We start from the raw sequence: 24,711 nt of genomic DNA on the forward strand, positions 1-24,711 counted from the left end.
AGGGTCAGATTGTCCCAAAAACCACAGTAGAATTTGAGAACATTTAGGTACTTAAGTAAAAGTATTAATGCTCCACTGTAGATGTACTCCGTTACAAGTAAATGTCCAGAATTCAAAATGTATTTAAGTAAAAGTATGAAAGTATTGGCATCAAAATGTACTTAAAGTACCATAAGTAAAAGTACTAAATGTTTGAAAATAGCAGATCTACAAGCGTTGTGATCTTGTAGATCGGCTATTTTCAAATAGCCAAGGTATAAAATAGGGGGTTAGTGTGTGTTTTATAATATTATAATTTACACCTGCAAAGTAACTAATAACTAAAGTTTTTAAATAAATGTAGTGGAGTAAAAGTACAATATTTGAATATGTAGAGGAGTAGAAGTAAAAGTATTGGAAATTGGAAATACTCAAGTAAAGTATAAATACCTCAAAAGGGTAATTAAGTACAGTACTTAAGTAAATGTACTTAGTTACGTTACACCACTGGTGGTGGGACCTCACAAGAGAAATGGTTGACTTCTTGTTATGGTTGAAATGATTTGAGGGAATTTAGGCCAACGAATAGAACAAGATTCAGGTTTGGATTAGGATTATAGGTTATAATTGCGACCGAAGGTCGCAGTTTAGTATGTTCCGTTCTAACATCATGCTCTGACGTCACTGTGATGTCAGGGGAACCACACTAACAGAATCCCTTTAATGCCCATACAGGGAGATCCCTGATGTCATCAATATTAAGCCCATATCTAACAGGGCTTCATATGGGAATGCCCTTATATGGAGGCCACATTGGCTACAGTACATACCACTACCACACTAACATAATCCATATACAGTATGGTCAAGACAGATGGCCAAGACAGCCCTTATCTGTGTGGCTGGTTCTACAGACAGGGATCTCCATGTATGGGTCATAAAAGGGATTGTATGTCTGATGTCAGATGTCATAGACTGTCATAGGACTTTCACATAACGAATAACTGAGTAAGCATGTTTGGGCCCTCACAGCATATCTCCATATACAGTATGGATCTCCATATATGGGTACCAGCGGTCTCCATATATGGGTAACTGGTCCGTTATACATGACTGGCCAGATGGCCAAGACATGGCGCAACCTCGCCTGTCGCCCTGAGGCGTCTTACGTAGGTATAGGTTATAGGTTTAGGGGTTAGGATTGAAGTTATACCTGATTTACTCTATATACGTACTTAGTTAAACGTCCGCTATTTTTCAGCTATTTGCTGCCATTCTCAATCCATTCGGATGGTTTACCAGACAAAAACTGTTGTCGTCCTCAAAAGTATAGTAATTATAAACATGTGTGTGCGTGCGCGTGTGTTTGTGTGTGCGTGCTTGCGCGTGAATGTTTGTGCACTTGCGTGTGCACTTGTGTGTATCGCATTTGCCACTGTATACGCAATCGCATTAAGCGTGTGTGGCTATTGCAGCAGTGTGTCCGTGAATGTGTAATGTGTAATGTGTATGAATATGTGTGTGTTGCTAGTGTGTGTGTGTGCGTGCGTGCGTGCATGCGTGTCTGTGTGTGTACGAATGTGTGTGCGCTAGCGCCCGCCCGCCCACCCCTCCTCCTCTCCTTTCGCTCCCCCCCCTCCGTAAAGAGCAGCCCGGGGCCCTGAGTTGGTAATAGCTTTTCTGACAGCAATACACCAATATTTACAGAGACCAGGCACCCGCCTGCCTGCCCGCACCCCCGCACACATTTCACGCGCGCCGCATTAAAAAAAGAAAGAAAGAAAAACAGGCACAAACTCTCTGCCCGACACCCTATCTCTCTCTCACACACACAGACACACACACACACGCGCAAGCGTGCGACAACAAACACGGGGAAAGGCTGCGTGACGCGCAATGTCGCACGTGTCCCTCCAGGCGCGCACACAGTTAATTAACATGCTGGGAGGGGAGGAACTCACACGCATGCTGGCAAAGCGACACATTGTTTGTGCACTTGGTTTGCTGCCGTGCAAGAAACCTTGTATGTCCCCAAAAAAATTAAATAAACGCTCCTTTTCTATGACCGCTTCGTGACCCTTCGTTGTGAGCTTGTAGGTCGGCTATTTTCACTAGTTTTGTACTACGCTCTTGGATGATGAAGCTTGGGGTGTCGATTCACAAATTAGTTGAATCGTGGAGATACGAGGTTTCTGGCTGGGCGACAGCGACGCCGACTTGCCCACGTATTGACGGTCACACTTATGGAGACGCTTTAGCGCGCCGACTCGTCTTTTGAGTCCTGCTCTTCCTGTTAATACGCCACGGTTATTATTATCTTCCTGTCGTGTTCAGTCAATTAAACCTCATTCTGCTGCTGTACAGTACATGCACCTCTCTCCCCGCCGTCACCCCCCTCCTCCCCATCTATAGTCTCTACCATACATGGGCAACTGGCGGCCCTTCGCTTAATGTGGCCCGCAGGAATACTGATATATTATTGGTTTCCAGTTATAAATCCAAACGAGCCAACATGACCAGCTTTAATTATTTCAGTCAACTGTATTAGTGTCTTGATGACCAGTAGCTACTAGTCTAAACTAGTGTCCAATGCATTTGTATTTAAGTTCATAAAGTAAGAAGTAACATAAGTAACTAAAGAACCTGTACATGCATTTGAAATTAAATTACAAAAATACTTTTTTTAGGATTCTAATAAAAAATAGCAGATCTACAAGCTCAAAACACGTCACAGTGCGACGCCTTTTGAGCTTGCAGATCGGCTATTTTTGACTGTACAGAATATCCAATGTGGCCCTCTGGAGTGTGTGTGAAAATATGGCCCTCTCCATCATCAAAGTTGCCCACCCCTGGTCTATTCACCATATTCCTGGCCCCGCCCCCTTCCTGTTCATATCCTGAAAGAGGCGGAGGATGAAAAAGCTGGCCTGAAAAACATCATTTGGTTTCCTGTTGTCCTTGCATTAAAGTGTCAGTAGATGGCGTTCTGGGCTCTGGGCTCTGAATGTACCTGGGTTGCCATGTCTGCTTATAATAAGCAATGTGTGTCTTCAAAAGAAATAGTATAGTTGCTTATTGGGATTACTTTCTAATGTTTTTTAAACCAGTGGTTCCTAAATCTTTTCATATCAAGGACCCCAGATTAACATATTTGTCCACAGTGCAGACCCCCATCTGAAAATATGTGGTGCCAGGGACCTCCACACAGTTGTTGAAATGTTTGAAAAATATTCAAAATATATTTTTTTCCCTCAATATTTTTTAAATAGCAAATATACAAGCTCACAATGTGTCGCAATGTGACACATTGTGAGCTTGCTGATCTGCTATTTTCAAATTCTGTTGGGCTTATTTCTTTGGCAAAATCTGGCAACAGACAAGTCCATGTCACTTCCTTACTTGGGAGGAAGTGAAAAGATGTTTATGAAGTAGCACACAAAGAAAAATGCTCCAGCGCCATCTGTAAAAGGAAAATGGCAGCCTCCATAAAATGGCCAGGAATATGGTGAATACCGTAACCAATTAAACCCCTACACATATACTCCGTTGAGACGGAATCTATCGTGATATGGTCCTCCGTCATGCACTGGGATCAATTCACCTTTTATTTGCCGAGCTGCATATCCGGTACCTCTATTGGTTGCGACCGTAGGTCGCAGTTACTTTTACACTCTCATTGCGACCATAGGTCGCAGTTACTTTTACACTCTCATGCTATCCAAACCTCCACCAGCCGTCAGTCTGTCCTTCCCTCCGTCACGTCACTCGTCTAACGTCACACTTTCCCCCTACTCATATCTCTGATTATCGCGATAATATCGTAAATCGTGATTTGTTCATAATATCGTCCCATCCCTAGCCATGGCCATGTTGAAAGTGGTCGATGAGCAAAGTCTACTTCAAACCCAATCCGACGTCTTTCTTCCTTCTTACGCCGACACCCACGCGCAACTGAAGCATAACAGGCTTTTACGCTGCCACCACCAACCCATCCATCCATCCCTCCACCCCTCCATACCTCCATCCATCCCTCCATGCCTCCATCCATCCATCCCCCCGCCTCCTCCTCCTCTCCCGTACGGCCGCCTGCAGAGATGCTCTTCGCGGCGTTGGCTCCAGCCTGACCCAGTGTGTCGAGTTCCCCCTCCGTTCCCCTCATTAGCGTGAGCCAGAAGATGGTGGCTACGCCAGAGGCGGCGTAGTCGCGCAGAAGGCTGCAACCAGCAAGCAGCTAAAAAGGAGGCCAGCTAGATCTGTGGGAGAGGAGCTGGGGGTGGGGGTGGGGGGCAACGCAACGGGAAGTGTGAAAGATAGAGGGATGCGGTGAGGGAAGAGAGAGAGAGAGAGAGGGGGAAAGGGGGATGGATGGTTGCTTGGAGAGAGAGAGAGAGGAAGAGAGAGTGAGAGAGAGAGAGAGAGATAGTGTCGCCCCTGCTTGTGTATGCCAGCACAATAGTATGGTGGTTTTATAATGCGAGCGCACGCAGATTTGTGCGCGTGTGCGTAGGCGTGTGATTGTGCCTTTTGCTTGCGTATGTGTACGTGTTTATGTGCCGCTGGGTGTGAAGGATTTTGTGTGTGCGTGTGTGTGTGTGTGTGTGTGTATGCGTGCGTGCGTGTGTGTGTACTGTATGTGTGTGCAGATAAGAGTGCGTGAACTTGGTGAATGATGGATTGCAAAACCTTGGTCTAGTGTCCTTGCAGGTCACCGAGGGTTCGCACGGTAAGTTGCTATTGGCTCCCTGCCTGCATTGTGTGAATTCCGATTGGCTGATCTGGCTTGGCTGTGGCTGGCATGATGCTCGTATAGCTGCTATAGTCGTTCTCTCCATCCCCATCCTCAGCCGCTCAGCCTTGAAAGAAGTGAAAGGAGAAAAAAAAAAGAAAAAACATCTTCCACTCTCTGCCTCTAACTCTCCTGCACACGTGTGCAGAACGGATATACAGTACACACGCCCACACACACACGCACACACGTCTGTAACGGCATGTCACACGAAAGCCAGCCGCGGCGTGTCAAGCAAAGTGCGGGTCGCTTTGGATTGCCGGCGCACAGCTTTTCTTTCAAAAGGCGAGGATGGCAGGTTTCATAACGAGTTTGGAATGCTACAGTCGACTCACCGCCGGCTGCCTCGCAATCCATGCCGTTTAATCTCCAGCCCACATGGATGATCAAAGCTTGTTTATACGCCACTCCGTGCACCGATTAGAGGTGTGTATGGGAAAAGGAAAGAATCTCCTTTTCCCGCCGCTGGCAGGCAGCGACGGAGGGGCGGCTCGACAATGCACAACAAACACTGGTCTTACGCAATGTGTTTTGTTGCTGCATGTCCAAGTCAAATTGACGCGCACGCAGGCCCCGGAAAATTCTTTGTTTTCACTCAGCCCGGCGCTCTCTGATGCCATCCATCCACCATTTTGTTTGTGAACAGGGTGGCGTTTCTATGTTTAACCCGCAAATACCTGGAACGTGCCCGAGTCGTGTTCGATTTTAACCACTTAAACATTATTTTGTGCTTTAACTATTGAAAAATCCTGAAAATGTTTTGCAAGTCTTTGAATATCTTTGACCCGACTAAATCCTCCCTCTCAATCAGTGGTTCTCAAAACTTTTCATGTCAAGGACCCCTAAAATTACATTTATTTGGCCGTAGACCCCATCCCATCTCAAAATATGTTGTTCCAGGGACCCCCCAGAAGCAGAGATTTGAGTTACAAAAGTCTGCTTTGAAAAATATATATATTGAAAAATGTGCACACATTTTCACGATTTTTCAAAAATAGCAGATCTACAAGCTCGCAGCGCGGCACTTGGTGCCGCGCTGTGAGCTTGTATATCTGCTATTTTTCAATAAAGCATTGAATAATTCTAGGCCTAAATGGGTTAAATGATGAGAGGCATAAGCCCCTGTAAAAGGGGGTCCCGGGGAATCCTCCCCCGTAAGAAAGGTTTTCTCAATATAATTTTGTGTTAAATACAGCCGTCTAAAAAGCACCCTGTGGAAGTAACTGAAGGAGACAATAATGGCTTCATTTTGAGGAAGAATTATATTTTAATTCAATTCATTATGATTACATGTTTTATTTTGTTTTCCGTTAAGTGAGACGGGTAACGTAGTAATCTGTGTTTAAAACTGGTATAATTAACTGGGCCATTATGTTCCAAAATGAATCCATTAAACAGTAAAACCTGATCTGTGGGGGTATTTTATTTCGATTTTAAATAAATTGTAATCCAACCACAGAAACTCACTTAATATAAAAGAAACAAAATAAATAACATTATAAATCAATAAAACACCACCCACACTGGGCAGATAAACCAGGACTGAAAAGAGGTCCCTTTAGGTTACACTATTAGCAGTTATTATTAGTTATTTCCTGGATATTGTGTTATCTGCCCATATAGCCATAAATATTTGCTCTAAAAGCAACTATTTGGAAGAGTTTAGATATCACAATGTCACAAGATGTCAGGTCTGTTTAACTTTATCTATAACAATAGCTCTGTGATAGAGCCTTCAGCCTCCCGACTGACACACTGACAGCATCAGTATTCTTCTGAAAGAATGATCTGTCTGTCTGTGCACGTCTTACATCTGAAAATGTAGTGAAACAACATTGTAACCCCTTCACCAAACCTTGTGGTCCATCTGGCACCAGCAATGTGTTTTATACAGGGGTCATCGCAATGTTGGCTTGTGGTGGAAATCTTTTGTCAGAATTCCATTTTTGCCACGGACACGGAAATGAACGGACAATAATATTACCAGAAACACATAAAGAGGTAGCGCTGAATGCTCAGGTCTGTAACTCTGGGAGTGTTCAAATGGAACCGAATGATTCGGTTTCATTTGTACACTCCAAAGGGAAACACACACCAGACGCGGAGGCGGTGCGGAGGCGGTGCGGAGGCGGCGCGGACGCGGCGTGTCAAAACACATGGCCCCATTATTTTCAATTAACTAACCCACACCGGCGCCGTCTGGCGCGAGCAGGCGCAGGTCTGCCGCCTCGCCTGCCGCACCGATACGACACTGTTCTGTTTTTCCAGTGTTGCCGCGCGGTGAAAGTGTTCTCCCCAACGGGGGAAATGGATGCGCCGCGCGGCAGCGCGCCACATCCAGTTGGTGTTAACGCGCGGCACTTCACGCACCTCAATACTGCGACGCGGCGCTACGCAGCCGCCCGCGTCCGGTGTGTGTTCCCCTTTATGGTGGTCTTTGCAAATAAAACATTTGAGAACCACTAGTACTAGCGGACTCATAATATGCCCTAGTGTCGTAGTAAATCAGTGTCATACATATTCTGAAGACAACCTGGAGACTTGACATTCAGTAATTGGGTCTTATGATCAAAATAAGAACGTTTAAATGGTGTGTAAAAAAGAAAGTGTCAGAACAGCATAACAGCATTGGCCACACCTCCAGGCCCTCTCGCGCTCTCACATTTTGTTTTATAATGCAATTTTAATGGGTCCTGGGTCGTGGCCCACTTGGAAGGATTAAATCAAGTCATAAGACGTGGTAATTAAGACACTCAAAACTAGGGCCCACTGTGTCTCAAAAATAAACATGATTGTAGAAGAGAAGTCACAAATAACCCATGTACAGTATAGGAACAGTATGACCAAGCAAAATCAGAGCAGCAAACCACAAGTGACATGATACTGTAAGCCAAGGCAGAATTTAAATGCTAATTTATGCCCGCAGCAGCGTTTGATCAATTGCCAGCTAACTAACATTATTAGTAGCCTACGTTAGCTTGCGTAACATTACATAAGAACGGTATTTTAAGGTGGGGTAAGTGATATTGTTGTTTAAAACAGTATTTTTCTGAAAAAAAAAAAAAAAAAAAAGTTAAAGCACCATATATTGGTATAGTTTGTTTAGTAACGGGGTCTCCCTGCCTCTCCAGCTCTTAAATAAACAGAAAATACCTTTGCAGGTGGGTTGCCAGTTTTAGCCAATCAGGAGAGTATCCATGTATCCATTTATAGTGGATTATAGTTAATTTCTTGGTGTCATCACTTCCAATTTCACTTGTTTATCCTGCAATCCTGTATGAGTTCTCTCTCCTGATTGGATACAATTTGTATCCCAACCTGGAAATGTATTTTCTGTTTACTAAAGAGCTAGAGAGACAAGGAGACTCCTGTTACCTGTTGGTGAACAAACACTCCAATAGCAATGATTACTATCAAAATATAGAGCTATTTGGCAACAAAATAAGCTCACTTTAGCCCCATTTCCACTGTAGGGCCGACCCAAAATTAGAACCATAACTTTCCAGAACCAATAACTTTCAAGAACCTGTGAAGTTCCGGGACCAAGTTCTGCTTACGTTTCCATATAACCAGACCTAACCAGGAAGGTCCCAAAAAAGAGCAGCAGCGCTGCTGGCCCCACTTATAGGTTCCCAGAACTCTAGTTTAGTTCTACCTCAGGAGCAGGTTCCACCTTGCAGTGGAAAAGGGACTTTTGCCTACCTTTGACTAAATGATTTGTGTAAATCATACATGGGCAACTGGCAGCCCGGGGGCCACATGCGGCCCCCACCTTCACTTAATGTGGCCCGCAGGTTAATACTGGAATACTGAATATATTATTGATTTCAGCTGTTACAATTCCAAACATGACCTGCTTTAATTCCGTCAGTCTATATTAGTAGCTTAATGACTAGTATAGTATTAAAATTTGTCCAATGTATTTGTATTTAAGTTCATAAAGTTAACATGAGTATAACTAAATGCGTTTGAAATTAAATCAAAATGTTACGTTTCAGGATTCCAATTAAGAAATAACAACAAATAATTCAGGATTCCAATTCAAAAGAAGCAAACATAGCCGATCTACAAGCTCAAAACGCATCGCAGCGCGATGCGTTTTGAGCTTGTAGATCTGCTATTTTTGCTTCTATTGTATGCGATACTAGAATGACAAAGTAGGACGTAGCAATATGCAATGTGGCTCTCTGGAGTGAAGTGAATATAGTGGCCCTCACCATCATCAAAGTTGCCCATCCCTGGTGTAAATTATTGTCCTACTGCAGCAGTTCTTACCATATTCCTGTGACAACACGGATGACAATGACCCTGTCATGTCTGCCAGTGTGAATGACAGGCACGTCGCTGCAGTGTGAGTGAAAGATCACTGTGTGCACATTGGGAGCAAACCAGGGCAAGTTTGAGACGAGACCAGCGGTCTTCAACGTTTTCAGGCCAAGGACCCCTTAGCTGAGAGAGAGATGAAGCAGGGACCCCCACAACCCTTTCAGAGATTCCATATACTGTAGTTTCATTGGTTGACTGCACAATCATCAGTGTATTTTGGATTCATGTCAATTTGTGTTTTCGTATATTTAACCACTTGAACCGTCAAATACTTAATAAACTTGACCTTTCACTCTGTACTTAGTCTGCTCTTTTTCCCCTCTACACCAAACCTCTTTGCCGAAAATAGCCGATCTACAAGCTTGTAGATCGGCTATTTTTGGCTACGGTTCTCAGAATAATATGGATGTTATAGTTCAAGTGGTTAATATAAAAAAGTATCACACAAAGATTTGGAGGACCCCCTGTAGTAACTCTGAGGACCCCCTAGGGGTCCCGGACCCCCTGTTGAAGACCCCTGGACTAGACACCATGATCCCGCCGTTCTCTTGTCTTCAGACTAAACAACACCACCCATATAATCCCGCTATAATCGGACTGATCTTTTTTTCACTATTTGCTGAATAATATCTGGGTATAGGGAGAAGATTGTAAGTTGATTTAAAAAAAAAAAAACACTAATAAGAGATCATAGCTTGGCAGCAATATATATCCGAGGCTTAAGACCCTTAAGCCCCCCCCACCCCCCACCCCCCTCTCCCCCGTTTGTGAGTGTACAGGGGAGAAGAGCGGTGTGGGAATAAAGCGATCACAGGCGGTGTAAGCTCGGAACGCAAATCCGCGCGTCGAAATGTGAAATGTTAACGTTTTGTGAACTACTAAGAAACGAGAGTCCACAGACACACACCCGATTTGCCGCTCCCGATGACTACGTTTTACTCGGTGACGTTTCGAGCCACACAGCTCTTTGTCAGAGTGGTGTATACGTACCAGGGGTCTTCAACGTTTTCAGGCCAAGGACCCCTTAGCTGAGAGAGAGATGAAGATGAATAGTTTGACAGCACAATCATCAGTGTGTTTTGGATTCATGTCAATTTGTGTTTTCAGATATTTAACCACTTGAACCATAAAATAAACTTGACCTTTCACTCTAACAGTAGACTACACCAAACCTCTTTGCTGAAAATATTTTTGGCTAAAGAAAATATGTTTGGCTAAACAAAATATTTTTGGCTAAAGAAAATATTTTTGGCTAAAGAAAATATGTTTGGCTAAAGAAAATATTTTTGGCTAAAGAAAATATTTTTGGCTAAAGAAAATATTTTTGGCTGAAGTTCTCAGAGTATGGACGCTAGGGTTCAAGTGGTTAATATGAAAAAGGGGAAAAAGGTTTCTATCACACAAATATTTGGAAGACCTCCTGTTGTAACTCTGAGGACCCCCTAGGGGTCCCAGACCCCCTGAAGACCCATGGTGTTTACTGTTTATTAGTCCAGCACCCAGCCTACAGTATATGGCCTCGGATGTGCGTCCCCTTTTGGTCACGTTTCAGCTTCTATGTCAGGGGTCTTCAACGTTTTCAGGTCAAGGACCCCTTAGTTGAGAGAGAGATGAAGCAGGGACCCCCACAACCTTTTCATAGATTCCATATAGTTTCATTGTTTGACAGTGTATTTTGGATTCATGTCAAATTGTTTTTTTTAATATTTAACCACTTGAACCATCAATACTTAATATACTTGACCTTTCACTCTGCACTTAGTCTGCTCTTTTTCTCCTGTACACCGAACAATATGCGGTGTAGCTCACAACGCCTCGCGCTGCGAGGCGTTGTGAGCTCGTAGATCGGCTATTTTTGGCTAAGGTTCTCAGAATATGGACGCTAGGGTTGAAATCGTTAATATAAGAAATGAGAATCATCACACAAAGATTCGGAGGACCCCCTGTAGTAACTCTGAGGACCTCCTAGGGGTCCCGGACCCCCTGTTGAAGACCCTTGTTCTATGTTTGTTAACGTTTTGTGTGCTCCCATTTTCCCCCCTCTCTTGTTCCTTCTTCCTTCCTTCTTCCTTCCTTCGTTCCTTCCTTCCTCCCTCCTCCCCGACAGCCCGCGAGGAGTACGTGGCCACGTTCAAGGGCTCCGAGTACTTCTGCTACGACCTGTCGCCCAGCCCCATCCAGTCGAGCAGCGACGAGATCACGCTCTCCTTCAAGACGCTGCAGCGCAACGGCCTCATGCTGCACACGGGCAAGTCGGCCGACTACGTCAACCTGGCGCTGAAGAACGGCGCCGTGTCGCTGGTCATCAACCTGGGCTCCGGGGCCTTCGAGGCCCTGGTGGAGCCCGTCAACGGCAAGTTCAACGACAACTCCTGGCACGACGTCAAGGTCACCCGCAACCTGAGACAGGTAACGCCCGGCCACGAGGTTGCACGTGGAGAAGATGGAGTGGGGGATGAGAAGAGAGGGGTAGAGGAGGAGGTCAGGGGGAAATGGAGAGCGCAGGAGAGTAATGGAGAGGAGAGGAGAGGAGAGTAGTGGGCAGGGACGTGCAGAGAATGTTAGAGAGGCCAGGGCCTGACATTTTTTAAAGGGCCTTTTTGGTGGAAATATCGAAAATAGCAGACCTCCAAGCAGCTCACAGCGCGACGCGTTGTGAGCTGCTTGGAGGTCGGCTATTTTCTGTGCTTGATACCACCACACTGAATTAAGCATAATCAAGTCAACACTGGAGATGTGGTGTAACGGCATGGATTTCTACACAGAGAGGGAAATTCTTTCAACATAAGATGCTGCATTCAAGTTCAGGAGAGTTTGGACAAGGCAATTCTCTTGAATTCTGCCTTCAGGTATGGCATGGAAAGAGGGGCATTTACATTTCTTTCTCCATAGCAAAAACTGCATTTCAAGGGCACTTTTTACAGACAGATGTCTATGTGTGCACATGCCTGGTAGTGGGAGAGGAGAGGGGAGGAGACGAGACGAGAGCGGATCAAGATATGGAGTGATATTGATAAGCTGTGTGTGAGGTATGTCTGAGGTGTTATATAGTGAACTGTACAGACTGGCACAAGGTGATTGATTGAGTGATTGATGGATGGTAGGGATTAAGGGATGGATGGATGGATAGGTGAATTGATTTTGTCGGGGGATGGACGGACGGATGTTTGGATGAATGGACTACTGATGACTGAGTGGAGGGATAGATATCGTCACTGTCGGGCAGAAACCTTGTATCTCCAAGTTTCAAATTTCTATGTCTTTTCACCAAGCAAAGCCCTGCTTCATCATACAAGGCTGTCGCACAAAAGTAGTGAAAACAGCCGATCTACAAGCACACTGCTTGTAGATCGTTTAAATCATTTTCAAAATTATAAATGCAAAACGAACGGTTTTGGACATGCAAGGTTTCCACCCGACAACGACGATATGTCTGTATGGAGGGATAGACGATGGAAGCGAGGATAAGTCAGTCAAACATGCAGGTGAATTCGTTCAGAGTGCCTTCAGGAGAACGTCTCATGTAATTGTATAATAGATATGGAGTCATATAGGCCTGAGTGAGCAGGACAGGGTGTCCGTGCAGACCAGACATTGAGATATTAATCACTGATCAGCCGTCATTGAAGGCTTGCGGTAACGCGACCGTATCAGAGGTTTAGCTCTTAGTTTACAGTGGGTTATTCTGGGTTAACCACCAGACAGACAGTTTACAGTGGGTTATTCTGGGTTAACCACCAGACAGACCAGCTAACTGCTTTCAACACCGGGTGAGTGCTCCTTTCCAAAGACAGCGTGTGGCGTACTCTATGTGCGCGTGTTTCTTCTTCTTCTGTGAGCGCACGTTGTGAGTGTCTGTGTGTGTATGTCAAGGGGACGCGAATGCGTGTGAGCTGGCAAAGCTAGCGAGATCCTGAGTGCTTGTGTAACTCCGAGAGGATATAATATAATTATAAATAGCCCGTTTGTACCCTCTCTGAGTTACACGGACACTGAGGGTTTTGCTGTGTGAACTGTGAACATGATGATGAGAGAGAGATGATTACCGTTGAAGGGCCGGCACTGCGGCCCACCATGTGCTCTGCCTATCCTGTTTGCCTGTCTGTTCTTACTAACTTGACTTACTAACCTTTACTAACCTTGCTAGTGAAACTAACCTCCATCCATGGAATGTGTCATTCTACTAACCTAACCTGTGCCCTTCTCCTAGTTGAGGCCACTACTACTACTACTAACCTCGCCAGAGGGCCTTCTTTTAGCCTTTTCCTTTCTTTTTTGTTCCCTCTTTTCTTTTTTCTCTCCTTCTTCTCCTTCTTCTTTTCTTTTCTCTCTCTCTTCCGTTTATTTCCCAAAAGTTGTTCTGTTCACAAAAGTCTTTTGCTTTTCCTTTCCCCCCTCTCTTCCTACAAAGCACTCAGGCATTGGACACGCTATGGTAAACAAACTCCATTGTTCGGTAGATATCATTCTAATTGTCTATTAGTTTGGGTTTGCCCCGTGTCTATTTTTCCTTTTTTGAGCCATTTATAGACATTCAAAACGAAAAACAAAAACAAAAAAATATATATATAATAAAAAGATAAAGGAACAACTGTGGTTGGTAATCTTTTACGCTTAACAGATTAAACCCCTCCCACCCCCTCCCTCCCCACTCCTCCCCTCTCCTTGCCAACCACTCGTTTATTTCTCCTCCTTTTATTTCGTTAACCTCCCCCCAATCACCCTGTGACGTGTAGTAGCAGTCTCCCGATTGGCTCGCTCACACCTGCACGCAATTGGCCCACACCCTACACCCCAACCCAACCCCATCACCCTTGCATGGCGTGCCCTGAAATCCCTCCTTCTCTCTCTCTCTCTCTCCCACTCGGGGTCGTTTAAAACGGACAGAGAGACCACACCCCCTCCCCTCCCCCTCTGACAAATGTTTTTCCTTTTTCCTTTGCCTTTTTTTTTTCTCTTCTCAATCTCTCGTCGTCCTCCACCCCTCCTCCTCCTCCTCCTCCTTCCTCCTCAGTGGTGGAAAGTAACTACGTCCGTTTACTCAAATATACTGTACTTAATAACTATTTTCTTAGTCATTTTTACTTTACTGGAGTATTTCCAATTTTCAGTACCTTTACATCTACTCCACTACATCTCAGAGGCAAATATTGTACTTCTACTCCACTACCATTATTTGAAAACTATTTAAAAAAAAAATGTACAGTGTACATTTGAAAACTAGAAATGGGACTTTCTGCATAATTTGTCATTTTTACTTTTGCTACTTTAAGTACATTTTGACACCAATACTTTTGTACTTTTTACTCAAGTACATTTTGAATTCCGGACTTTTTACTTTACTATACTTTACGTTACTTATATGTAGGGGTGGGCGACATGTTGATAATTATCATTGAGACGATACAATGTCTCCACGATATGACTTTTCAGAGGTATCGTATATATCGTGATACAATTGAGGGAGCCTTGTAAGAAATCCTGTTTAATCGTTAATACAGAGATTCATTGCAGAATTCAATTTAAACCTGCATTTTGGTCTAAATCAGTAGTTCTCAAACTTTAAAATGTCAAGGTCTCCACTTAACTCTGATAGTATACAAATGAAACCAATTGGACCCGTAAGGGTCCATTTGGTTTCATTTGTATACTGTCAGAGTTAAATACTTGTAAAGTTGAATTTAGACCTCGCAAAAGGAACCAAGAGAGACTAGTTTTTGTCAAGTAACTTGAAAAATAACCATAAAAACCAACGTGAAAAAGAGTTGTGATAAAATCGTGTATCGTGATACAGCTTGGGAAAATATCGTGATATTGTATTTTTCCATTTCGCCCACCCCTACTTATATGTAACAGTAGAATTTCTACATTGCAGCACTTATGCTTTTACTTAAGTAAAACCTTTTTCCACCACTGCCCCTCCTCCTCCTCCTCCTCGTCCACTGCATGGCTGCATGCCTGCTGCAATCCATGCTGCCTCTCTGAGCTGCGTGTCATCATCCTCATGTCCTGTACGCGCCAAGCACTGCCGCTCGCTCTCCCCAGCAGCCCCTGTGACCCCTCCCTCGCCGCCGCGTCGCATGCCGCGGCCGAGAGGAGCAGGGCCGCATGTCCTCTGCTATGTGTGTATACCATAATGTGTGTGCGTGTAGTACGTGTGGAATGCGCTGTTACGCTAACCCCATCTAACACCCCTGTCCGTCCTTCTGTGTGCGTGTGTGCGTGCGTGCGTGTGTGTGTGCGCGTGTATATATGTATACATCCGATATGTGTGTGTGTTCGTGTGCGTCGCTTCATTCAGACTCGCTGATCTTAACAAGCCCCGCAATTAGCCAGTAGCTATGCCCCTCCCCTAAAAGCTTTTGTCCAATGCTAGCTTAGCAACCAGCAGCTTGCTTTTTGGGAGGGGCATAGCTACTGGCCAATTCAGCCCCGCACCACCGAAATGATACTAACACCCTTCATATTGTCACGACTCACCCTAACACCCCTAACACACACACCTGCGTCATCACCACCACTAACTAACGGCATCGAAACCATTAACCCCCGAACCTCAACGCCATTTAACAAACCCAACAACACTGCTTGGCCTGGTGCAGCGAACTAACACACTACTAACGACACACTGATGCTACTACTGGCCACGCTACTAACCAACTAACTGTTACTAACTAGCTGGCTATAGCACTAACACCCAACCGATTGCATTGTGCAGAACTAACAAGCTTTTGGCTGCTTAGCCTCCTCTTGTGGAGGCATTACTTAACACCTGCCTGCCTGGGCTGAGTTTACCCAGCCACGACGAGCACCCTCAGCAAGAGGGGATTATACTTTCGGTGGGCTTTGGAGGAAGCTCACGACTGTGCCCTACTAACTGTGTGATGATGGCGTTCTAAAAATAGCCACCTTTTGCTAAATACTGTTGAATTTGTGTATGCAAATTGTGGTGATTTTTTTTCTTGGTCACATGCACTAGTTGCTGTGTAGGATGTCGGTGCCGGCTTGATTGGGTTGGCTAGCTGAAGGCTGGCTTAACTGGCCTCGACAGAAAAGCGTTTAGGAACAGAGTGTGCTCAGGTGAATGTTCAGGCTTACCAGTAGAGTAGAGTGAATTCTGTGCCAAAGTCTGATAGAATGGGCTGCAAACTGCCGAATTGTCCTCTTCAAGGACATTCGTTTATTCATTTTCATGGTGTTTTATATTTATTTTCTGCATTGCACAATTTAAATGTTGAAGAATTAACTAAATATTATGTAACCTTTATGTATACAGGTAAAAAAGAAATCTCATTGATTTCAAGATCTCCTTTACGAGGGAGACGATATAATATAAAAAATAAGTGTTTATGGATCACAAAATACTTCACAATTTGTCCTGAAAATATTAAACACTGTGAGAGGTGTGAGCTAACACATCTTGAACGGATTTTTGTCAGCTTCTTGATTTGCTGTTTAACAATATCCAAGTATATCTTCAACTATTTCCAGATTTGACTGAGAAGTATACAATCTGCACTTCCATGATATTCTTTGACAGATTACACTTAAAAATGACATTCTATCAGACTATGTCACATCTAGTTAGTGCCAACAAAAAAAGGCGCAATGGGAAATTGTCTTGAGTAGAATGACCTATAAATCGCCAGTGTCACAAAGCTAGCCTTCAAATGTTTTTGCACAATGTACAGTATAAGTCACTAGTTTATATTTAAACGTTGACTAAATCTGAATTTAGCATTAGTCATATTCTACATCAGGGTTCCCCAATTAGTTTTCCTCAAGGGCCGAATTATGTCTATAGGGTACCAAGCCGAGGTACAGCATTGCAAGAGCCACAGCATTGCAGGGGGCAGCGGTGGCGGCGTTCTCGCTACTCCAGCGACAGTTCAGATATCGTCGTTGTCGGATGAAAATGTCCAAAACAGTTCGTTTTGCATTTATCATTTTAAAAAGTATTTTAACTAGTGAAAACAAGCACACAGCGCCTCGCGAGGCGTTGTGTAGATCGACTGTTTTCACAACTTTTGTGCGACGGCCTTGTATGATTTGCGAAAGAACGTACAAATTTGGAGATACGAGATTTCCATCCGACAACGACGATATACTAGTGTTGTTGCTGCTCTTATACCACCATTATTACTGGGGTTGGTGTGGGCCAGACAGTAGCCCCCCGCGGGCCGCAAATGGCCCGCGGGCCGCCTATTGGGGAACCCTGTTCTACATACTTATATTCTAGAATAGTTATACTGTAGTTGGAGTGTCCACTAGCCTGTGTGTTCTCCCCTCAACGGGATGACTCAGTTTGTGGATTCTCGGTGCGGTCAGGCTGTCTGTGCCTTTGAGTTGAAGTGGTTGGTGGATTCGGTCCGAGCGCTAACAGCCCCGCCGCCACAACCGTCCTGGAACTGGAGGATGAGATTCTTTTGGCCGGCAGCAAAGCGCTCGTCCATCACACAGTGCTGGACCAGTGAGTGGGCTCACATACTGTAACAGTGAGATCCACCGCACCGCCTGAGAGGCCAGAAGCATGTGCCCACAAAAAAACATTCCAGTTCGAGTGTAGACTATAAGAGAGTCAGGGTTCTGCAGAGAGCAGAGCCGTCGCTGAAATGCAGGCAGGCAGGCCTTGAGGGCCTGGTGCCACAGTATATCGTCCCTGTCAGGGAAGAAACCTCTTATCTCCATATTAAACATTTTTCTACTTTCTCACACAGTCACACGAAAGTATTAAAAGTAGCAGATCCACAAGCTCGAAATGCGACACGTTTCGAGCTTGTCGACCTCCTACTTTTTATGTTTTTGCATTTGACTACTGAAAAGCAATAGCTTTGGACATGTGAGGTTTCCCCCCTCCGACGGAGATGACATGTGGCACCTGACAGTTACCAGAACAATAACGTTAATGCTTGTTATGAACGCCAGCGGTAGCAGCAGCAGCAGCAGCAGCGGCAGCGGCAGAGAACCGACGGTTAACGCCGCAGAATCAAATTGCACCAATTACCACTAATTCAACCACACCAAATCCAATCCTCAAGAGCAAGCAATCTTCTCCCCCCTCTCCCCTACGCAACACGAAACAACGCACACAACACACACACACGAACACACACACAACGGCACACCCAGTAGACGGCAGAGTAAAAAAAGAAAAAAGAAAAAAAACGGGGGCTAATTCGGCTTGGTCAGCGCTCTAGCTAGTGCTTTAGCGTTGCCTTTTGTTGTGAGTATATAGCGTGTCCTTTCCCTGTGCTTTGTTGCTGCAGGTCACCATCTCGGTGGACGGCATCCTGACCACCACGGGCTACACCCAGGAGGACTACACCATGCTGGGCTCCGACGACTTCTTCTACGTGGGGGGGAGCCCCAGCACCGCCGACCTGCCCGGCTCGCCCGTCAGCAACAACTTCATGGGCTGCCTCAAAGAGGTGGGCCAACCAGTGTTGATTTAGTGCAGTAGTTCTCAACCTTTTCAGGCCGCGACCCCCAGAATAATCATACCCCCCCACCCTACAGGCACTAAGAGTCGAGGAATTACATTTCGTACAACATGGTTCTATTGTGAAAATAGCCGGCAAAAACAAGTTTATCTAGGGGGGAAAAGATGGATGGATGGAATGAAGTCGGACAAGTACTATAGTCTAGTGTGGCAAGGTCTGGCAACCACACTAACTAGACAGAAATGTTAGGGTGGGACTAGTGGAGAAGAGATCCAGTAGAACTAAAAGACAAGTCATTTTATGGTTGGTTGTCGGGTGTTGCACTCTGAAAATAGCAGATCTACAAGCTTGCAAAATACATTTTTGACAACAAAATCAACTGATATTTAGTCGACTAAAACGGCACTAAAAGTGAAACATTTCAGATGACTTAAATAGAAGTTCCATTGATCCAAGCAACACTGTCGTAGAGTATATTAGACTTAATGCTGCACAGATACAGTATTGGTACCCTTTCAGGCGATATAATAAATACATTGTTTTCTGTCTCTCATTCCTCCCTCTCTGCCCTCCCACCCCCGCTAACCACACAAACTTGTTTTCTTTCTCGGTCACGCATATACCGTGCATCGAGGCTATGCACACACATTAGCCTATCTTATGGAGCACACGTGGAAGCATATGCATCCATTTGGCAGAGACGCGCCGCGCACACACAATACAAAACACTCGCAGACACTCGCGCGTGCACAGGGGTGTCGCACCAAATTCCGGGCACTGGGTACAAGGATTCACTGCGGGCCCCCCATGAATGTTCTTCATAGGGGGAGGGGGTTTAACCCATTTAGACTGGGAACACATTATTATTACGCATTAACCCTGCTTTAACTATTGAAAAATAGCAGATGTACAAGCTCACAGCGCGGCACTGAGTGCTGCGCTGTGAGCTTGTAGATCTACTATTTAGAAAAATCTCCACCATTGGCCCTAGTAACTCAGTCCCACTTCCCCCCCCCACCCCTTGTGACACCCCTGCGCGTGCGCGTGCACCGCTCGCTCCGCCCGCCCTCGCCCCGGCATCAGAGAGAATGGGTGATGAGCGTGTGTGCCGTTGAGGGAGTTCTAGACGCCGCAGCAGCAGCAGCACCGAGCGCTAACATGCTAATTAGCTATGCTGTGGAGCCGCTCTCCATCCATCCCAACTGTTAGAAATGGGCCAGAACGCAACAACAAGCGCACAACTTGCACGTAGACACACGCAAGCGCACACGTGCTGGATACACGTAAACATATTTGACAGACCTACAGTATATGAATACAGATACACACTATTGCATAGATGCATATACAGTACAATACATACCCACATAAATAAATGATATACCCAAACACACATGCAGTCACGCACGCACTGACGCACGCGCGCACGCACGCGAGCACACATCTTGACAGACCTATATTATGAATACAGAGACACACTATTGCACAGACGCATATACAGTGCATACCTACGTAAATATCGTCGTTGTCGGGTGAAAACCTTGTATGTCCAAAACCGTTCGTTTTGCATTTGCCATTTTAAAAAAATGTTTAAAGTTTAAACTAGTGAAAACAGTCGATGCGTTGTGTGCTTGTAGATCTGCTGTTTTCACTACTTTTGTGCGACGGCCTTGTATGATGAAGCAGGGCTTTACTTTGCAAAAGAACATACAAATTTGAAACTTGGAGATACAAGGTTTCCACCCGACAATGACGATATATACCCAAATACACACATACTGTACATACACGTACACACACACACACCAACAACTCCTAATATACTCTCATACACCCACAGTGTTCACAGTCAGCCTCTGTCTATCTGTGCTATCTGTATCACAGACACACACACACACACACACACACACACACACACACACACACACACACACACACACACACACACACACACACACACACACATACATACATACATATGCATGCACTCATTGGCCGCTCGACACAGAGCCTTAAACAAACAACCAAACAGACCGACAGATGACTTGCCAGACAGAGTTATCCGTATTATCGGCGGCGGGGCGGGCGGGCGAACGAAGGAGCGAACGCCGTTGTGCGTTGGCTCCATTAAGACTGATGGTGTTTAAATGAGCCGGCGCCGTCAAGAGTGTGGCTGTGGCCCTCCGCTGGCATCGTTCGGAGCGTTTTCGGATTAAAACCTTGTATGTCCAAAACCCTTCCTTTATTTGTTATTATTTAGGGTTTACTGAAAAAGTTATGTTTCTATATCAGTGGTGCTCAAACGTTTATGTATTTGTATTTGACCGCGGACACCCCCATCTAAAAAAAAGCGCTGTTCCTGGGACCCTGTAAAAGAACGATTTGAGTTACAAATGTTTGCTTTAAAAAAGATATATTCATATAATTGCAAAACCTTTCACGTATTTTTCAAAAATAGCAGATCTACAAGCTCGCAGCGCGACACTCGGTGCCACACTGTGAGCTTGTATATCTGCTATTTTTGAAAAGTTAAAGCATAAAATAACGACTAAAGTGGTTAAAATCACTTTAGTGTGACTGGGCTCCTGCTGGCCTACTGGTCCAGGCGCATATCACTTAGGCATTGCCACAAAGGCATGGATACCTGACGGCGTCGCCGGTTCGATTCCCAATCCAAACAACTTTTTCCGCGTGTCACTCCCCATCTCTCCCCCCATTTCCTGTCAGTCTACTGTCCTATCTATTAAAGGCATAAAAGTGACACGGATGTGTTTGCCGTGAGCTTATAGATCGGCTATTTTCACAGCTTTCACGCGACAGCTCTTGTATGATGGACTTGGGCATGAATATTGACGGATGAATGTGAAAGGTTGAACTACGGAGATGTGAGGTTTCTGCCTTTGCGCCGGCACATTTGCATGTTTAATACGATAATATGATAATCCATGTGAGCGAAATTAAGATGTATTAAGATGCAGTGAATCACGCGCCCGGGCGATCACGGGCTGCAACAGCAGCATTCGGCAAAGGCGTGTTCTGATACACACACACTCACACACTCACGCGCGCACACACACACACACACACACACACACACATACTCACAACGTATTAACAGCAATTTAACACGCTGAGGTGCATAATTTTATGCAGACACTCATGTTGCCTGACCTTAGACATGAAAACGCGGGGGGGGGGGGGGGGGGGGGGGGGAAGTTAATGGTGAAGAACATTGAGAACTTAGGGTGTGATGTTAGTGTGTGCGAGTGTGTGTGTGTGTGAGAGTGTGTGTGTGTGTGTGTGTGTGTGCGCGCGTGTGCGTGTGTGCGTGTGTGTGTGTGTGTGTGTGTGTGTGTGTGTGTGTGTGTGTGTGTGTGTGCACAGGTCACAGATGCAGTTCTGGAGCAATAAAGCCGGCCTGCATGTGTGCGCTTTCCCTCTCTCCATCGCACATGAAATGCGTCGCGACAACCACACTGGTTATCATGAGACTGACACAATATGTCCATATATGGGCATGCCCAGACATGGGCTTGATATTGATGACATCAGGGATCTCCATATGTGGGCATAAAAGTGACAAGGACAGAATTCTATGACGAAAAATGTTTGTCGACTGCGTTTTTTTCACTGACAAAAACTAGATAAAAACTAAATAAAAACTAAGCTGTGATGACTAAAACTAAGACTAAATATATCGACAATTTCGTAGACTAAAACGTTAGGGAGGGACTAGTGGAGAAGAGAGTCATTTTATGTTTGGTTGGTCAGGTTTTGCGTGCTGAAAATAGCAGATCTACAAGCTTGTAGACTAGAGCTTGTAGATTTTCAGCGTGCAACCAAGTGTAAAATCAGCCATTACAATGTCATCAAGGCCTGCCAAAATACATTTGAGTTGACTAAATCAACTGTAGATTTAGTCGACTAAAATCGTATGATATTTAGTAGACTAAAATTAGACTAAAACTAAAACTTTTCAGGTGACTAAATTATGACTAAAACCCAATGACATTTTATTCAAAAGACTATGACTAAAATTATAGCTTTTCAGGTGACTAAATTATGACTAAAACTAAATGACATTTTATTCAAAAGACTGACTAAAACTAAAGCTTTTCAGGTGACTAAATTATGACAAAAATAAATGACATTTTATTCAAAAGACTATGACTAAAACTAAATCAAAATTTGCTGTCAAAAACAACACTGAATGGAGCATGACTGACTGAGTGACTGCCTGCGCACATGAGTTGCAGGTTTTCTTAGTAAATGCGACCTGCGGTCGCAATAAGATCAATTCTCATATTGCTGGGGATCCCCCCCTCAAGGACCCCCCGGGGTCCCCGGGCCCCCACTTTGAGAACCACCGGGGCATAAAGAGCAAGGACCCCCCAGGGGTCCCCGGGCCCCCACTTTGAGAACCACCGGGGCATAAAGAGCAAGGACCCCCCAGGGGTCCCCGGGCCCCCACTTTGAGAACAACGGGGGCATAAAGAGCAAGGACCCCCCTGGGGTCCCCGGGCCCCCACTTTGAGAACCACCGGGACATAAAGAGCAATCAGCCAAATGACAGGAACAAGTGTGAGTTATGAAGACACTGGGGTTAAGTGGGTAGTTGTTCTTTGGGTAGTTGCTTCCCTAACAAAATGCCAGATCACTTGAACCTAAATAAATAAACGTTACCAAGCTTTAAAGGAGCAGTGGGATATTTTTGTCACGTCTGAAGTGCCGTCTTCCCTCGTCTTCATTGGTACATATTTCTCTTCCATTGTACCGTTTTAAAAGGGCAATCAAAGGGATTCTTCTTTTCCTCTGCAGAACCTGCTATTTCTTTTTTTTACTGCCGCTGTGACCGCCACGTATTCTGCAAAATGAGGCGTCTATTTAGTGAAACAGACAGGGGAACAAAGAGGAACGTCCGGCCCGAAAGCAATATTGTGGTCGGGAGCAGCGCGACACAATAGTCACTCGCTTTCACCAGGCTTTTGAACAGGGACCAAGGAGGGAAGACTTCTATTGTCCGCAACGTGAAGGAAGGGAAGGGTAATCTTTACTGACAAAAGGGATGAATTCATGAGTCATTCTTCTCTCTCTCTCTCTCGGCCTCTTGAAGGTGGTGTACAAGAACAACGACGTGCGGTTGGAGCTGTCACGACTGGCGAAGCAGGGAGACCCCAAGATGAAGGTATGAAAGATAGAATGTGGCTTTGTTCGGCATGCACAATTCTGAGTGGACAGCAACCACTTATTTTATTTTATTTTATTTTATTTTATTTTATTTTAGCCCCTTGCAAAGTGCTAGGTTGAACCCGGCTTCTTTATCAAATATTTGTATTATTATTATTATTTTAAGATTACCCACAAAACAGTGTACAGTAGATGACAGTAGGACACAGTACTCAAACCATAGTTGTTCATAGGCCTATAACTGTATATATATATGTATTATTTTAGCCAATAGCTTCTAAATATCAGTCAGTCCACAGGTGAGAGTAACAGGCTATTGAAGGCAGTCCCAGACAAGATCTTCATTGCATTAGGAATGATTTTACTTATCCTGGATAGACCGATTTTATGCGGTTTTATGCAGTTCTACAGTGTATCTTGTTTTCAGTATTGCCCTAAACTACACCCCATTTTAAATCCCTCCTCAAAAAAATATATATATTTCTATAGATTATCGTTTAATCCCCATTCCCTGTAACCCTGATCTATTTGCACTGCACCCAGTTTTGAACGGTGCTATATAAATAAAGTTTTATTATTACACTACAGTAATACCGGCGTGGTGTCCCTGTGCTGTCCGTGGCTATAGATAGCAAGTTACTGGGTGTGCAGTTTGTGAAAGACATCATGCTGTCATCAACATGACAGGGAGTAGGGGCGCCCGCTGGCCTACCGGTCCAGGCGCAAACCACATAGACTCAGTGTAGCCTGACAGCGTGTTGCTGGTTCGATTCCTGATCCCGATTACCTTTGCTGCGTGTCACTCCCCATCTCTCTCCCAATTTCCTGTCAGTCTACTGTCCTATAAATAAAGGCATAAAAGCCGCCAAAAATATCTTAAAAAAAAGGATGGCTTTTAGACTAGCCATAGTCTGGACTCTTGTGACATCACCTTCTACCACACCCATTAAGGCATTTATTCTCAACCTTTATCACCTTTATTACATGAGCCAA

General features: G+C 44.8%; 1 protein-coding gene across 6 annotated transcripts in view; it reads left to right on the forward strand.

Moving 5' to 3' along the window:
* The window catches only part of nrxn1a (neurexin 1a), a gene marked incomplete at both ends in the record, with an annotated part of 148,175 nt that overhangs the window by 40,918 nt on the left and 82,546 nt on the right, over positions 1 to 24,711 (forward strand). For 5 of the 6 annotated variants that reach the window (XM_080747606.1, XM_080747603.1, XM_080747607.1 and 2 more), the window contains 4 exons: positions 11,199 to 11,500; positions 13,503 to 13,526; positions 18,358 to 18,519; positions 23,645 to 23,716. In XM_080747606.1, the coding sequence (XP_080603732.1) occupies positions 11,199 to 11,500; positions 13,503 to 13,526; positions 18,358 to 18,519; positions 23,645 to 23,716 (560 nt within the window). Of the gene's footprint in view, positions 1 to 11,198; positions 11,501 to 13,502; positions 13,548 to 18,357; positions 18,520 to 23,644; positions 23,717 to 24,711 lie in introns of all 6 variants that reach the window. The other variant, XM_080747604.1, reaches the window with a different exon arrangement.

Source organism: Nannobrachium achirus (genome assembly GCF_963921795.1).
Source record: "Nannobrachium achirus genome assembly, chromosome: 18".
Lineage (NCBI taxonomy): Eukaryota > Metazoa > Chordata > Actinopteri > Myctophiformes > Myctophidae > Nannobrachium > Nannobrachium achirus.